This window comes from Serinus canaria, chromosome 4A (assembly GCF_022539315.1).
Source record: "Serinus canaria isolate serCan28SL12 chromosome 4A, serCan2020, whole genome shotgun sequence".
In the NCBI taxonomy this organism is placed as follows: Eukaryota; Metazoa; Chordata; class Aves; order Passeriformes; family Fringillidae; genus Serinus; species Serinus canaria.
In genome coordinates this window covers 13262958-13281279 of record NC_066318.1, presented here as the reverse complement: position 1 = coordinate 13281279, position 18322 = coordinate 13262958, and the positions used below count along the sequence as shown (strand labels likewise).

Here is an 18322-nt window from a genome sequence, read left to right as displayed (position 1 = left end):
TGGTGCCTCCATGCTGGGTTTTGCCTCCATGATGTCACAGAGCAGTTCCATGAAATGACAGAAAGCTCCTTCCAGGGTGACTGTTCATGAGATCACCCCGTAACCGCCCACAGAGCCAGCCCAGAGTGCCCCTGCAGCACCATCAGGCGTGGAGCACAGCCCAGCAGCACAGGATGCAGAGCAGCTCCCGCTGGGGCAGGTCCCTGCAGCTCTCCCACGATGGATGCTGCGGTGCTTAAAAAGAAGGGCTACAGCCTTGGTGACACTCTTGGAGAAGGCTCCTATGGCAAAGTGAAAGCTGCCTACAGCCACCACCTGCAATGCAAAGTGGCCATCAAGATCATCGACAAGAAGAAAATTTCTCAGAACGTCCTGGAAAAATTTCTCCCCAGGGAAATGGAGGCTTTGATGAAACTGCACCACCCCGCAATCATCGAAACCTATGAGATTTTTGAGACGTCCTCTGGGAAAGTGTACATTGTGATGGAGCTGGGGGAGAAGGGGAGCCTCCTGAACTACCTGAGCAGCCAGGGGGCCATGGAAGAGAGCACCGCTCGCTGCAAGTTCCTGCAGCTGGCTTCTGCCATCCAGCATTGCCATGACTTGGACTTTGCCCACAGGGACCTGAAATGTGACAACATTCTTCTCGATAATTCTCTTAACTTCAAGCTGTCAGACTTTGGCTTTTCAAAACCCCTGTCTCGAGATGGAAATGGAAAGACCATCCTCAGCAGCACCTTCTGTGGGTCTCTTGCGTACTCGGCCCCCGAGCTGCTCGAGCACATTCCTTGTGACCCCAGGATTTCGGACATGTGGAGCCTGGGCATTATCCTGTATGCAATGCTTTTTGCTTCACAGCCATTTGACAGTTCCAACGTCAGGGAAATGCTCCAGGTTCAGAAACAACAGAAGATTCCCTTCCTGAAGTCAAAAAATCTCTCTGCAGACTGCAAGAACCTCATTGTCCAGCTGCTCCAGCCTGATGTGTCCCAGAGGCTGCGCATAGATGAAGTTTTGAAACATCCCTGGCTGCAGAACCCAAAACTCCCGCGCAGCCTGCGATCCCCAAGCGACCCCAAATCCTGTGGCAAGAAAAGCCCCAAAAAAAGCAGGACGGAAAATCCCATTGTGCGTAAGTGTAAGGAATGGAGGAGGAAATCAGATTCTCTTAAGGATGCTTTCCTTTAATAGGGCCACAACGTTGGCCTCACCTGTGAACTGCATTAGTTTAAACTCACATTAAAGAGAACCTGTCTAAAATTCCATGTGGCAGTTGTGTCCCCACTCCTGCACAGAGCTCTCAAAGGAGGAGCTTTACCACTGCCAAAGTCAGGACTGTGAAACATGGGGGGAATAATGAGGGAGGGAAGCTATAGAATGTATAAACAAACTACAGAGGAGCACTTTGGATGTAATACTTGAAGGAGGAATGTATTTCAAACATGACAATGCAATATTTTTAATATATCTGAATATCAGACCTGGTGGATTTTATAACAATTTATAACTATTTCACTTAGACTCTAGGATCTGCCTAAACATACTGCTTATGAATCAAAATTTTGCTGATTTTCTCTTTCAAATTTGAGTCTTTCAACAAAAGAAAAGTGCAATGGAAACCATTTCCTTATACTGAAAAATTAACAAGGATTACAAATCAGTTGTATCATAACACAGGTTTTCAGTCAAAAGGAATGGGGGAAGAGTTTTCATTAATTAGCATTAATTAGCAAGGAAATTTTAAAAAACAAACATCAGCTGACTTTTAACTGAAACTTATTGGCTGAGCAAAAGACATGCATTAATTCTTTTTTCTATAACAAGAAACATTATGTTAGACATTAAAAAATAAAACATATACCTTGAATGCTATGGTTGTTTGGCCAAAAACTTAAAAAACAATGTTAATTATTTTATTTGCATTACAGTCCTGCAAGCTAGTCCTGATCAAGGATCATTTTAAAAGCCTGCAAAATGAGAAGTCTCCTGTCCCACTGGTGTAATACATTTACCTCTAGGTCCCACAGGATTGATTCCACTGGATAAGTTATGCAAGCACACATTTACAGTTCAGCCAGAAAAGCATCAAAAAATGTCATGTGGGTAAAATCTGATCCCAGTGGAGACTTTGGGAGGTTCATTACTCAATTCTTTGGTACTCAAATAATTGCCTGTCCCTAAAAGCAAAGCAAAACAAATATAATTTCATGGGTCTGTGTGGCCAGATACATTTGACCAGTTATCGATTTACAAGGGTATTTATCCAACACCTGAGCATGTCATGCACACCAATGATGACCTACTCATCATTTAGTATTGCTTAGAAAGGTCAGGCTACTATGTTTAACTCTTTATAAAATAGAGAGAGAGTAAAGTTGAAGTGTTACTGAAAAGCAGCAAAGTGTCAAAAAGTACTTCAACATACAATTTGACAAGACAAAAATTATGTTTATCCATTATTTCACCCATTACTCTTTACAGAAAATCTGCTGTTCCCATCAAAGTAATATGCTAAAATATCAAACATAAAACACTGCTAACCACAAAGCCATCAATTATCAAAAAAACTGACCATAATTAAAATGGTTATTTCCATTTAGTAAGTGTGGACAACTAAATCTATTCTGGGGAAAGAAACCTTTTTGCTTAATAATGTAAGAGATTATTTTTGATGCTAAGAAATGAAATGCACTCTGGAATAATTACAAACCTTACTCTGAATAGTCTTTTGCCTCAGAGAGTGGATTAAAAGATGGATTGTATAAACAGCCATTCAGCAGAGCTCTCACTAGCCTAAATAATCCAAGGAGAGACAAAGTCAGATCCAGCTCTAATTAACACTCATTCCTCATGGCAGGAGAACATTAACATGGTACATTTCCACTGGCACATGTTGAGAAGTCACAGCCATTGAAAAGGACACTTGGACAAACAAAATGGAGCTGATGAATTCTCTGAGATAGCAGTTCAGTGGAAAGCTTAAAAATATAGCTTATTGTTATTTTGCTTTCATTGATTTAATCTGTGACCAGAATACAGTACTAAAACAAAAGGTGAAGCCATGGAAAAAAAATTCTTATTCTATTTTAATTTTGCCATTTACTATTGCATTATCAGACACCAGACAAGAGGAGACAATGGGACTGGAAATGATCCCATGGGATTTGCCACAGAGAAGTTGTGGCACCTCCTCCTGCTGTACTGGCAGCTCCTTAGGCAGGATCAGGAGCCTCCACACTGTGATGCATTCATGGCAAGACTACTGCTGAATTTCAGGCAGCTCAGGCACATTCTTATTTCCAGTTCTGTGTCTGTAGCCAAAATATGCCTAAGTGCACAGTCAAAATCAAAAGGCAGGACAGGTCTCTTACCCAGAGGCCTTTCCAGTTGATTTTATTACAAATGTGAGCTGCTCTGTCCTGTGAATTGTATAAAAGAGCCTGGCATGCATCTAAGGAGGGAACATTTTGCAATTCTGGTTTACTTGGGAATTCAGTTTTATTCCAATCCTTTTAGTAGAGACAGGATATGCTAATGAAAACAAACATATATAAGTCCTAAAAAACTCCTAGAGAAAGAAGATCTATGAACTCTACTGGTGAATGCCACAACAAAACAAACCAAGCATACTAAAAATAAAATTTAAGTTGAATGCAGTAAATGGGGTAAAATGTGTCCTGCTATAATTCTGTCATAATGACACTGGGTTTACCTTAGCTAAAGATCATAGAATCACATCTTTGCAAAGGCTGGAATAGACCTCTAAGATCTCAAGCCCAACCATTAAATCAACACTGCCAGGTCCATCATTAACCATGTCCCCAAGCACCTCATCTATGCATTTCTTAAGAAATTCCAGGGATGGTGATTCCACCATTTAAACATGAATGTCCCTGGGCAGCCTGTTCCAGTGCTGGAGCCCTCTTTCAGTGAAGAACTTTTCTTGACACCCAGTCTAAGCCTTCACTGGGCACAACCTTCCTCTTGTCCCATTGTTTGTTAGCTGAAGGAAAACACCAGCCCTCCCCTGCCTGCAGCCTCCTTCCAGGCACTTGCAGAGAGTGGTGAGGTCCCCAAGCCTCCTTTTCTCCAGCCTAAACAACCACAGTTAACTCAGCTGCTCCTCAGTTCCCTCAGCTTCTATCTCCTCAGATTTCAAGAGGAATCAATACCACACACCTAGCACTGGGGAATGAAAATGGAGATTGTTGTAATCACTGATGTTTCAGATCAAAATTTAATTTGCACTTTCCTCTACACATTACAAGTGATTAAGTGAGTTTTAGAATCATCTTTTCCTTAGCCAGAAGTGTCCACACTTTCTTATCTTATATCATTGGCACTTAAATTAATAGTTTTTATCTAACAGATACAGCAGTCATAATAAATATTTAAGATAGGTATTTAAATTTTGGCTGTATTAACACTATAATGTAAAGAATCTTAATTTTATTTGCCTCGATAAATCAAAGATTAAACTCACTCAGGCATTTTATCTTGCTTGCCCTTAGAATAAAGAAATTCACTTTAAACATGAATAATAGGTCTTCATTTTATGAGCTTTGTTCATTTCCATAGTTTTAGTTTGAAAATAAAATTATTTCTAGTACTTACTGGAATGCTGATAATGAAACTATTGAATTAATATTTTTTGTCTCCATCTAAAAATCACTTGAACTCATTTGGAGGGGTTGGATTCTTAAAGGAGAACCTGCCTCAATTTATGCTCCTTGCTATAACACTCAGACCCATATGAACTGTCATGGATATTCCATTAAAAAATCAATTTCAGAAAGTTACAATTTGTCAAAAAGTCTTCGAATTATCCCTTGAAATACCATGCATACTATTTATTGAAGTATATTTCAAGACAGCTTCACAAGGAAATTTTGTAAGATTTCTTCCCAATTCCTGCAAGGGTTTTTTGTTCAATGAGAATTAATCCTTTTGCTCACATAGATACTGTTTCCAAAATAAACCTGTAAACATGATCACAATGATCTCTGTACAGCCAGCAGAAGTGCTTCAAACCACAAAAACTCCAGTGGATAACTTTGTTGGTGCTACCAAAGGGAGTGATTTGGTGGAATTGAGCAGAGTTTGCATGCAGCAAATGCTGCACACACCAATTTGACCAAGAACACGGTGTCCAGGACAGCCCTCCCATCTCCTGGAGCATGGGTGCACTTTCCCCAGGGGCTGTATGTTTAATTTGCTGGCTGTGTGGTGTGTGCTGCCCCCTCCCTGCCCTGCCAACCAGCAGGGCTCTGGTGCCTCCATCCAGCTTCCTGGGGACTCTGGGGACAGATGGCTTCAGGGCAGCCAAGGGCTGTCTGGAACAGTGACCCAGACGTCTTGGCACTATGCAAATATCACTATCAGTCAATCATTTTATTACAAACACTGGACAGCCCAGGACCCACTGAGCTCTCCCACTGGCAGTGGCTGCACTCCAGGAGCTCCTGTTGAGCAGGGACAGCTCTCAAGGTTACCCTCAAGGCTGAAAGGTTCCTTGCCACAACAGATCCTCAGGGAGTGATCAATAGTGTCCCAGCCTTTGAAATCTTGGTCAAGTGATACAAAGGATGGACTGTGCACATAAACTCCTCTGGATATAAACCACTGACCAAGTCTGAGACTAGGACTGGATTCAGCTGCAGCCTGAGAAGGAGTCCAGAAACCAAAGGGTCCTTCCTGAAGCTCATGACTCAGTGGGACAGCCTCCCTGACAGCTTTTTCTGACTTTGTCCTTTAGGCAGTAAATAGTCAAGTGTACCTTGTTAAAGCCCTGCCACATTCACCGTTTGATTTTGTTAACTCACTATTTTATGTTAACAAGGTTTACTGCAGCTTCTCTCTCCAGTGAATGCATCACTCCATTCAGGGCACGGTGCAGTGGACAGAGGGAACAGGTGAAAGGGGTTAACAGAGCAGCACTGGAGGGAATAAACATTAGAGGGAATAAACATTTGCTGATTCTTCTAACAGAAAAGGCAAGTTATCTGTTATGCCACTTGACAGCTTGTAAATGGATGAATGACTGCCTTTAATAGTGGTGATATTTACTGCCTCAGAAACTTAATTCCTTTGACCTGAACAGAAATGGTCACAGTCATTAGAGCTACATAAATACAGCACTCAAATCTTCTTGAGCACATAACAGTCCTATGAAAAAAAAATCATGAGACTATCCATAACACGACACTGCTAGAACAAAAATTAATCTTTCAGAACCTGAGTGTTGAAAATTGTTCATGGCAAATTTTAATGGACCAAAATCAAAGTTTATTCAAGTCATTTGGAGCCCCTGGTATTGATATTTACATCAGCACCTGAACCTTCATCTTATTTACAAAGATAATTCATATTATGCTAAGTTTTACCCAAGCAATTTCTGTAAGATGAGACCATCTAAACACATTTGGTACTTAGTTTACTAGACTGTGTTAGACAGTCCCAAGTCCCAAGTACATTGCAGCATTTAGCATTTATCTCACAATATCCTTGTAAAGAAGAGGAATAACATTATCTCAGCTTATGAAGTTAATCTGAAACACAGGATGAATATGGAACTTTTAAAAGATATTAAGTACTCAGATCCTATAAGCACAGAGTACCTGATTACTGTTAAAAACATGAGCAAAGGTGTTATACAGAGTAAGCCACTTAGAAACATAATCTGTGGCAAAAGTGATCTTAATCAGGAGCAGTAAAGTCATGAACCATACTGCACTATTACTGCTGCCTGGTTTTCCTGCCTTTGATGAGATCTAACTAAAAAAAGTAAGCACCATAAAAAAGCCCAAACCAAAGAAAACCCACCAATTTTAAGCATACTATTTCCATGTCTACTTGAAATATGATGACTACAGCATCTTTGTTACACACATCAAGCTATTCAAAGTTTGCCAAAGATATTCTTCAAGTCATTTCTGCCTAGCATTACATAAAATTCTAAATATTCCAACATACACAAACTTTAAAAAAATTAGCTGAATTTCCTTCATGCTTTAAACATTAACTTTCACTGTACCAATACCAAGATGGAAAAGTAAATACAATGGGACTGGTTTGCTTGCTGGGCAGGATCAACTTGTTCTGACCCTTTATCCCTACCAGTCCTGCTCAACATCAGCAATCAGCTTTGAGATGTGATTTTTTTTTAAATGGAGTTTAACATAGAATCATCAATCCAGCACAGTACCTGCCAGGATATATTCACCTGCAGTTTAAGAAAATTGTGTGGGTAATCAGAGAGAAATTTCTGCTTTTCTGATGCAAAGCTGTGAGCTTTACATTATCTTGAAGCATGGGCAATCCACCAAGGAACTACATATTCAGAGAGTTTTTAATGAATATGTATACATTAGTCTTTTATGATTTTCCTGAAAGGAAAATATTACATCAAAGCAAAGCTAGTTTTGCCTACTACAGAAATTATTTCTTCTGTATACTTCAATGCTTCAGAAACAGGTTTTCTTTGTAATAAATATTTCCTACCAGGAGGAAGAAATATTTAGTTAATTATTTTCCAAATAACATAAAAAGGCCAAAATCTTATCTTGATTTTGTAAGACTATTGTGTTTTAAGCACAATAAGCAGTGATACCAAAATAAAAAAAATAAAATAAAATTAAAAATCACTAAAGCAGAGCAAAATAATGTTTTCTAGAACTAACTCCTTCCCTATCTAGCCACAGGACCACGTGTACAAAAGAACCAGGAGTGTCTGAATCTTGTGCTAACTTTGCATGACTGCTATTTCTGACATAATCCACAGCTCCAAGACTGTTCCACAGTTCTCCTTTGTCTTCTTATTCCTTCACATGCTTCCAAAGGATGCTCTGCATTTCTGGGAAATAGTACAGGATTCATGAATAGTTGCTCAATAGCAGGTTGAATACACCATATTGTTCACCATTAGAAGAAAGATTTAAGAACAGTTCACAGTGTGTTCTAGTCTTGTGTCTAGTGTTCTTTCCTTTTCATGTCCAGATGGAACTCTCATTATCCTCCTTTTTTTGTTGTATGATTCATCACCAAAGATTTCCCTCCTGCACTTATTACAGCAGGTGTTCTATCCCTTAAATGTATTCATATGGAAACCTATGAGAAGAAATATTGAACCAAAAAACTAAAAAGAATGGAATGTAAACTAAAACATTTTTAGTCTATTTTTTTTAGTGTATTGACAACAGATATTAATATTATTATACTGAACCATAGCAGAGGTCTCAAAACCTGATATTGTTGAACAATAGCATAAATGTATTGTATTCATCAGTGACTGTGCCTCAAGCAACCTGCAAAAAAACATCCGAGCTAAATAAAATGTGGTTGTAGTGAAAAGGTTTCTTGTCTTGAGAAGATCCACTCTAATTAGGCTGCCTTCTGTGAGACCACTGTTTTATCTCCCTACATGCTGTAAGCTTCACATCCTGTCATTACTGCCAGTAATATCTGCAGAAACCACCACTGATGAATGCAAAAGCAGAGCAATGTAGAAGCAGGAATAAGGAGACATCTAGTAGGAAATTTTTGGGTATTCCTGTAGAAATTCAAAACTACTTTTTCCCCATTAAACTTGTTTCCACAGTTCTTAGAGGTTTTAGGGGGTTTTTTTCAGTCGAGGCATAAATCTCTCCTTAAAGAAAAATGCAAAACCAACAAAACAAAAACACATTAACATTTCTAATGCTAGAGTTAATTTGGCTAGTTATATTGGCTTCATCCTAATTTCATATGTAACAGCTGCCTGCCTTTCTTCTCCCTTTTTTTATCTAATGGATATCAAAGCACATTTTCTACATAAGCAACGACAGTTTTGGCCTCTGTTTACATGTTCTGTTGAAGTTGTAGCCCTGAAAGAGGCTGGGCATTGTATAAACCACTTATCTCATAATTGAAAATATTAATAAGTCAGAATTGTAACTACTTGGAAGAAATGCAAAGCAGCTTCTTGATTGTTCCAAAATAATCACCTTGCATAGCCACATGTCTCAGGTCAGCTTTTGAAAGGGAAACAGCCACGTGAAGAGAGCCTAACCTCAGTCTTTACTAAAATCACCACAGTCAAGGCTAGTGAACCCCTGTCAACTGAGGCTTTCCCAGAAATTGTAGCCAATTAAATTCTTTCCAGAATTTCACCATGTGGATCTAGAATTTCAGTAAGTGGGTCTAGACTGCCTACACTTACTCTAAAACAAAACCTCTGTCATCCTATTAGTTGAAAAGATGGGGAAAAGTGCTTTAGAGCTAACACTTCCTTGAGGATGTGTCAGTGACACAACAGCAAGTTGAAGCCACTTTCTCCTTCTGGACTCCCAGGTCTAATATTCTACAGGCAGCTGCTTTGGATTCAGCTCCCTCTCCTTCCAGCCCACCCCACACTCACATCCAAGGCACAGCTAAGATCTAGGTACATGGAGGTGCACAGTCTTATTCTGTGCTCAACTCCAAACACATTCTGATCTTCTGTAGACTCTCTTGACATCTATTTGCAATGAAAACAATTGAATTGTTCTGGATTTTAACCTGGGGACTTTGCTCAAAATTGATGCTAAGCTTGAGAGTAATTAAATATGACACAAGGTGGTGTCAGGTATGATTAGCTTTAACAGACTACTGTATCAACAAAGGGGAAAATAAGGTAAAGATTGGATTTTCTAACCAGAAATATTCTTTCTCCTCTTTATTGAAATTGCCAGAGACAAGGAGATGTGTGGCAGCAACTGAAATGCCAAAATACACTTTCAGATAATCCTGAAAAATCTGCTCCTAAACCCATCCATCCGTGTTTGGAAATACTGTCAACCCCATGTTCTCTCAGGTAAACAGTCCAAGTGAAGTCACCTCTGTTTCCAGACCAAGGGCTGGATGTTCCTGTAACTTTTCTTGTTTTGCTTTAAATGGAGAAATTGGCACTTAAGATAAAGTCACAAAACCACAAATCACAGTTTATACTATAACAGCCAGCAACTCTCATTTAAACTCCAAAAGTGTAACATTTTGCTTGCAGCGCATGGCAGAACTTCCCATTAATTTTAGTAAAATCACACCTACATTAATTACACAGAAGCAAGCCATATATTACCATTTGCAGGTGAACTTGTATTTGGGGTTAACATTTAAAAAATTGCTAGAATCAGCTCAGCTTCATAGATTAAAAAAAAAAAAAAAAAAAGAATAAGCATACAATGTTGTTTATACCACAAATCCATCTGGCACAGAAGCCAAAAACAACTGCTGGATGAATAAAAGCTGTGTAAGAAATATAAGGGCTTTCCATATAAAATCATGTCACTAAGACAGTTAAATAGAAGTAAATAGCAGGAGTTTCAGCAGTAGGAAATTACATGGCTCATGACAGTCACCTCTGGTTTGCTATCCTGTAGCTTTGTTTTACATTTGAGAGGAATCACTAAAAACCTTGGCAAGAGTACAGCTCCACATATTGACCCAAACTCCAACCCAGATTTTTGTGAGGTCACTTCTTCTAGTCTAATGTGTGCATCTAAAAAAATACAAGGCAAAGAGAAGATCAAACCCATAATGAAGCACAACGTTCATAAACATTCTTAAGTAAGCTAGCACACTTCAAAATAATCACTAATAAATTACATTTAGGTTTTATTTACAAAGTGATTGCTTTAGAAACAGAGTGTCTGAGCAATGCTGGACTGGACTGAGGCAAGAACTGATACTACAGAAGTTAAATCCCAAAGGAGATGTTTTTGTTCCTCCTGTTCAAGTCCTCACTTTTGGTCTGTTCTGCAGTTTCACAGATAGGTGGGTCACTATTTACCTGCCCACAGTTCAGAACAGAAGCTCAGTGTCTGAACAGACAGCTTTTCCTCAATCTACTCATGGAATAAAATACTACCATAAACACAAATGTAGACCAAAAGATTTAAATACCAGGGTAAGAAAATCTGTTTTAATAAGCTGAACACTTCAGAACTTAAAAAGAAATCTTTCCTAAACACTAAGGGCTTCCATTACTGTACCTGTCAAATGTTTTCCAGGAAACAAACTTTCCATTCAGCTATAAACTACTACAGATCTAGAAATACTCTGAGACATGCTCCTGGAAAGTAGAAATCCCCAGCTAGTCAGTCACAGGCACTATTGAGTTTCCAATTATTTGCTCATGGAGGCGCAATTTTTCTCAGTTAAGCTGATGTTCCAGTTCACAGCTGAGTCAAAAGAAAACTGCTGGTAAACATTCAATTCAAATATAGCAAGAGACTGTTTCTACCAAGAACAAGAACTCCTCATAAAGCATATTAATGTCCTTTTGGATGGTTTAAAATCCAGAGAGAATGTCAGTTATCTGAACAAGTCATATACTGTCTAGTGGAAAAGTAGATGTTTTCTTTTTTGAAGTCTTTAAGCCATTTTACTGTACACATTGCATTAAAAATCCAAACAAGATAACTTGAAAAGCTCAAAACCAACATAAAATTACCACTGCTCTTCAGCAAATACTTTTGAGAGCTGAAGCAGGAAGAAGCAGGTAATTATCTTCAGCACTTCCACAGCTCTGAGTTTTCCTGGTGACCAGAAGGGCAGAATCACCTCCTTGGACCTTCTGCCAATGCTGCTTTTTGGTGCAGCCCAGGGCACCTTTGGGCTTTCTGGGCTGCAAGGGCACCTTGCCCAGTCAAGGTGAGCTTTTCATCCCTCAGCACCCCCAAGTCCTTCTCCTCAGGGCTGCTCTCAATCCATTCTCTGCCCAGTCTGTGTTTGTGCTTGGGCTTGCCCTGACCCAGCTGCAGGACTTTGCACTTGGCCTTGTGGAACTGTTGGAGGCTCCCATGAGCCCACACCTCAAACCCCTCAAGGTCCCTCTGGGATGGAATCCTATCCCTCCAGAATGTCACTCCACACACCACAGCACTGTCCAACTTGCAGAGGGTGCCCTCAATGCCACTGTCCCTGTCACTGTTAAACAATGCCAGCCCAGCAATGACTTCTGAGGTCATCTCCTGCCACTGCTCCCCACTCGGACATCCAGCCACTGACTGCAACCATGAGTGGGACCAGCCAGCCAGCAAGACATGTTTCATTTTAAAGACCTGTTATACTCACAAAATTGGGACTTATCAATGCAAAGTAAATCCAAAGCAATTTGGCAACTTTGTGGTTTGCTATAAAGAGGCCATTCAGTGAATAAGCAACTGTTTCAAGGGTAGCACTTGGAATAGTGCCAGTTGAACAGATTTATTGATTTAGAACAATAAAAAGGCCATATTGAGATAATGGATAGATCCAATGCACTCTAAAATCATAAAAAGTGTTCTGCTTGGCTTCAGTGGGTTCTGCTTAAGGACATAGTTAAAAATAATACAAGGTTATTCATTGCAGAACCACATAAGACCAAGAAGTTAAACACAACCACTGCCTTTTAAAGGACAGATGTGGTATGGCTAATATTGACTTTTCTACTCTGCATGGTTAGTGAGAGATTAGTAGAATCTGCCATTAATTTTAATACTGAAATTAGAAAGATTATAGGAGATCAAATTGTCCTGAAGTCACACAAGATAGATGTGGAAGAAAAATCTCTCCAAAGATGTCCTGGCATTTCACCCATCCTTAACCCTTAAAGAGAGGCACCTTTTCTATGGAGTGAGAAAGGAAATAGATTCTATTTGACCAGAAAATAACAAGGATTACTGAAGAACTCATGTTAGTCTTTCTCAGGGTTGTTATCAGAAGATATTTCTAATATTGATTTTCAAGAGCCCCAGCACCTGAAAGCTTGCAATCAGGCAGAAGTCTGATTCACAGAACATAGTGCCACTCACAGCCTGCATGCACACACAAGAGAACGTAACATTGCATTCTTTACAAGACAAAAAGAATCTTAAGTTTCAGTGTTCCTAAGTTTATTATACAACTACTAATTGTAAGTTATCTGAAATAAAATTGAGTCAATGGGGATCAGTAACTTCGTTATCTCTTTAATGAAGGGCTCCACAGTATAATTTGATATTCTAGTTCAGAATACTTCAATAAAACTTCTTGCATGGTGACGACTATTGAAGATAGCCACAATAGCCAGCTTTACTGACAGCACCTTAAGGAAAAGTCACACAGATCTTCATTGATGCCTTGCAGTCAGAAAAGTGTGAGATTCAAAATGAAAGAAATTAAATATTCCTCTTTTTGAACAAAATAATTTCAAAGATTAAAAATTAGATGTCACCTTGGACTATTACAGTAATTCATATTTTCCCTCTTTTCTCTTCAAAAGCTACATTATTCTATTAGATTTTTATTGACATTCAATCAATCTTGTAATAATTTGAGTGCATTTGGGTTTTCTGTTTTATTTCTACCCTTGAGCTTGAGTCACAGAGAATTTCTCAGAAATCATAAATATGCATTTCCAAGTTAGGACAGGACTCAGATCTCAAGGACATAAAAAAGACAGTCTGTTTTGCAACTCTGTCACAAGAAGTAAAAGCAGTAGCATTTTGCTTCTTGAGGTAGATAAGGTCTTGCTGCTGACACCAAACATGGATAGAATGGACACAGGATAGAGATGTAGATCTGCATGGAGAGAAACCAAGCACTGCAGTATGAAAGGACACTTGGGGTATCTGTCAGCTGTGGTTCTAGAATCTTCTCTGGTACAGTTTACTTTCTTTGTTGTCTCTAAGTGGTTTCCTTTGCTTAGCCAGATTATCCCAGTGTTGATTATCAGACAAGAATAGAACCAAGCTGCACATCAGATGTGAGAGGGATAATTATGCCATAATTATCCCTGTGTTAATTGGTGGGATTATGGTAGCATTCTTCTGCTGTGGTTACTTTTTCTCTTGTTACCTGGGAAAGTTTGATCACAAGGCCAAAGCAGGAAGGTTCCTAATTACTTTTACATTCCCATCTGTGTTCTTTGAAAATGACAACAATTTGGCAAAGTGGGAAGGTTTCAACATTCTATTACTTAATCCAAGATCTGGAGACGGAAAAAACTGGTGGCCAAAGTAGAAAAGATAATCATTGCTGTTATCACTGAGTTCTTTAGACTTCAAAGCAAAGCCTAGAGCACAAAACATGCTGGCTTAATGACAGCCACAGTGCTTCCAACACACTCTGAATGTGCGAATGTGCTCTCACTTTTGTAGCAGTCCTGAATGCTGAATTCTTTCCTTTTTCAGGGGAACAGAGCTGTTTCATGTATGCTTTTAGCTCATCTCCACTATTTTCACTACTGAAGCACTCATCTTTCCCAATCAATAAAACTCAGAGCAAGACCTCAGCACTAATTCTACTGTCACATGATGCTACAAAAGACTTTAATCAGAGTTGCTTTGCCCACAGATGATAAGACTCAGAATTCCATAAAGATGAAGCATTTAAATCACTCTGCTTTGTAAATTACAGCTAATGGTTTATCACTCTCAATGAAGCAGGAATCCTAAAAATAAAACAGCCCAAATTAATGTACTGCAATACTTAGTGGGGAAATGAATGCAAGCCCTCTGTCCTGAAGAATAGCTAACTTAAATATTTTAGAACCTCATAATCTGACTCTTCTCCCACTCTCAGTAATTTTGCTCTGGCGCAGCCAAATTTCTGAGAGATCACCAACAATTTACATCAGGATTATCTGGTCCAGAGAGTTAGTGAATAGGTATTTAAAAACAGGATACCGTAAAATAAAGTTGTGCTAAAGAATGAGATTCTAAAGTGCATCTATGAGAACAAAAGGAACATGAAATTAGAAATATGTATCGAAGCATGGTGGGAAATTCAAAACAGTCATAATGAAGCAAGCATAGGTGTGAAGGATAACCAGTTTATTCAACCTTAGAAAACCTTGAACAAGCCTTGCAGGGTCAGTACATTGCACAGAGTTACTGAATCCATTCAGAACTGACAAAGATGTCAAAGCAATGCACTTTTACATTGCTGGCAATAGTAAGTCTGAATGGAAAGACTCTACAAACCCCCAAGCTATAACTGAAAAAACCCCACAGTAATTAAAGAAGATAATATGATCCTTCAAGTTTAGTAAATTACCTTGCTTTCCAAAAGTACAAATAAAGTCTTTGAGGCCAGAAATCATGGGTTTCCATGAAAAGGTTCTTCCTTAACCTTCTACTCATACATAAAAATTAACAAATCAGCTAAACCACCTGAACAATAAATAAAGCAAAATATCAGACACTTGCTTTTGACTTTATTTTATAATTACTTTTGTACATTAAGAAAATTGCCTGTGACAGGGGATGCAAGCCAGATGAGGCAGACAGAAAAATAGCCCAGCAGGAACAAGGCTTAAATACACAAAATGCCCTTCCTCAGCGCCTTACAGACACAAGTACTCTGCACTGAGGAACCTCTCTCTTACTGGAACCTTTGGTGTTATATTCCTGCATTCAGATTTCTCTCTGGATTTCAGAATCAATCACTGTGTTAAAAAAATATTTAGGCAGAGTCGAGAAGTTCAAGAAACATTTCCCAGGTCAGATTCCTCATTATTTTTCTTTTCTTAATTCCTTTCCATAAGCTGCCATTCTCACTGGTTCCTGAAGAATTACTAATGCAGCACTGGAAGGATTTAAATGAAACTCAATTTTCTCTCCAGTCTCTGTGTGACCACCTCATTATTATTCTGCAATCAGGAACCTGATGTTCTTTATCCATTTCAGGTACCACCATTCATCTCTCCCATCTCCTATCACCATCACAGGCTACTCCAACTCTGTTTCTGTCTTTGATTATATTTCGGATGGTCAGCTCTTGGTACATAAGGTGTTACATGAATTTTTATATTTGTACTACTTACACTGCATTGTGCACAACATAATTTTGCTTTTAAAATTTGTAAACTGCTTTTGAACCAATGAGTAATAGAGTGGGCACAGTTTCCTAGAGGTTATTTATTTCACTTCATGAGTCTTCCCAGTCTTTGCTCATACAAAATTCAACTGCTCCAACCAAAGACTATGTGAATATATACAAAGAAAAACTATTATTTGGTATTGAAAAAGGATGGCAATTTTGTAGGATTATACAAAAGGCTGCATTGACAATTCAACATTCACTATGCAACGGAATTTTCTTTAACAACTTTAAAGCTACATAAATCCCCTACCAAAAAACTTATTGAAATTTATTTCTTGATAAATATACTGCTTTAGAAGACTAATGTTGGAGGTAAAATATGACAAAAGTTATAAATCAGAGGTTGCATATTATAGTAATGATGTTTTAGATTAAATATTCTCTTTTTATGTTCAATGTTACAAAAGTCTTTATCAGAAATAGATGTAGAGTTAAAAACCTCTGAAAAGGTCCTTCATTTTCCCATGGCTGCTTTACTTTTTTAGGTTTAAAAGTGTGAAAGACTGTATCAAGAATCATGGCAATCAGTGTTGCAGAGGCACCACTGACCATTAAAAAAACCAAAATTTCAAAATCAATATAGCAAACAAAAGTAAAAGAAGAAGATTATCTAAAAGTGCATCTGACTTAGTCCTTCCTGTCTCCTCTCATTCAATACCAAGAGTGCTTCTGGACTACCTGATCTTGTACTGCAGTAAAATGTGAGGAATGGACAATTGCTTTAAAATGGGTCATTGGAGAGGCTGAGAACAATTTGACATTTTTGGTTGGAAGGATGGCACCTCATGTTTAAGAATATTGTATAAGATTACATGAAATAGTAGGAGATTAGGGTTGCCTCGTTTAAAATCTAGCATTATATTTTTAAATATTTACTGTATTTTAATTACATATTTTAAAACCCCAAGAGTATAATCAAGTGTAACTCTATACAGGATTTTATACATCTGTATAATCAACATATGTATTAAGAGTTTCTTTTTAGAATACAAAACTTGAAGGCCTAATCAGTAACCAGCAAGTGCTAATTACACACTGAATTTATATTTGACAGATAATACTTTGAAAAGCACCTGATTTTCAAAGCACTGAAAATTGAAAGCACAAACAGGCTTTCAAGTAAAATATCCAGTATCAGTTGCATTTTTGTGAGGGGTAATTATTTTGAATACACTTCTTCATGGGTGTATTTGGGTGTGTGCATGTAATACTGAATAAAGGGAAGTAAAACTAAAATTTCTCGGAAATATACTTTTTTTACCTCAGAATAAGCAAAAATTTTTTATTTTTAATCACAGTAGGTCTGGACAAAAATGTGTAATCCTGCTGAAAGTTTAGACTTAGATATAGTTCTCAGATTTGATACATACTGTGGCATCGTGCTTTTGCCACACACCAAACAAGTTCCACCACTGCAGAGCACCTCAATATTTCTGCCTTTTTAAAAGGACAAACAGTTCCCCTTTAGTAAAGACTCAGTACTGAGAAAACCCAAAAGACTCAAAGCTCTCTCTTTTTCACTCTTCCTCTGCTCCAGCTCACTCTCCTCTCTCCCTGGGGTCATGTGTCCTGACAAGACACCGGCTCCAGCACGGGTTCCCTTCAGGTCACAGCCTCCTTTGAGCATCCCCCTGCTCCAGTGTGGGCTTCTCTCTCTAGCAGGGCACCAGCACAGCCTTCCCATGGGGTCACAGCCCCTTTGGGCACATCCCTGCTGCCAGGACCCCCCTGTGCTGCAGGGCACAGCTGGCTCTCCATGGCAGCACCAGGGGCTGCAGGGGAACCTCTGCTCCAGCACCTGGGGCACCTCCTGCTCCTCCTTCTGCACTGACCTGCCTGTCTGCAGGGCTGCTCCTCTCACACATTCTCACTTCTCTGGCCACAATTACTCCCACTCAGTATTTTTTCCCCTTCTTACATCTGTTAGCCCAGAAGCATTATTATCATTCCTGATGGGCTTGGCCTTGGCACCAGAGGCAGGTCCATCCTAGAGCCAGCTCCATTGGCTTTGTCAGACATGGGGGAAGCTTCTGGCAGCTTCTCACAGAAGCCAACCATGCAGCACCACTCACTGCCAAAAAACTTCTCACACAAACTCAATGCACCTTCCTTTTTCCACATGGATAATAAATTCTCTGCTTATTTTTCATTGGTATCCTGTGGTAGTACTGGAATATTTTAATACAGTCTCAGAGACTGATTACAGAGATTGGGAAAATCTTGACCCTTGTAAATCAGCACAACTGCAGTGTCTCCAGCCCTTTCTTTACCTGATGAACCCTATCAAAATTAGCCTGTAGTCCATCATAATACAATTTATTATCCAGAGAAGGACATGCCTATACAATGCTATTTTAGGTGACATTACTCCACCAAACAAATTTTTCTCCATTGTTCCTTAGTGAAAAATGCTACAGCTCACTAAGCAGCAGCAGAAGTCTGTTTTACCCACCCCAAAATA

The 18322-nt window shown here is 38.9% G+C and overlaps 1 protein-coding gene across 1 annotated transcript; it reads left to right on the top strand.

Annotated features, from left to right (window-relative positions):
- Positions 1–219: 219 nt before the first annotated feature.
- On the top strand, positions 220–1188 carry LOC103816357 (testis-specific serine/threonine-protein kinase 2-like). Its single transcript, XM_009090313.1, has one exon. It carries the CDS (start codon positions 220–222, stop codon positions 1186–1188), a length of 969 nt encoding a protein of 322 aa, XP_009088561.1.
- Positions 1189–18322: the final 17134 nt, after the last annotated feature.

Bases quoted from the DNA above. Each gene is read 5' to 3' on its own strand.
- LOC103816357 (XM_009090313.1), top strand. From the start codon at position 220: ATGGATGCTGCGGTGCTTAAAAAGAAGGGCTACAGCCTTGGTGACACT.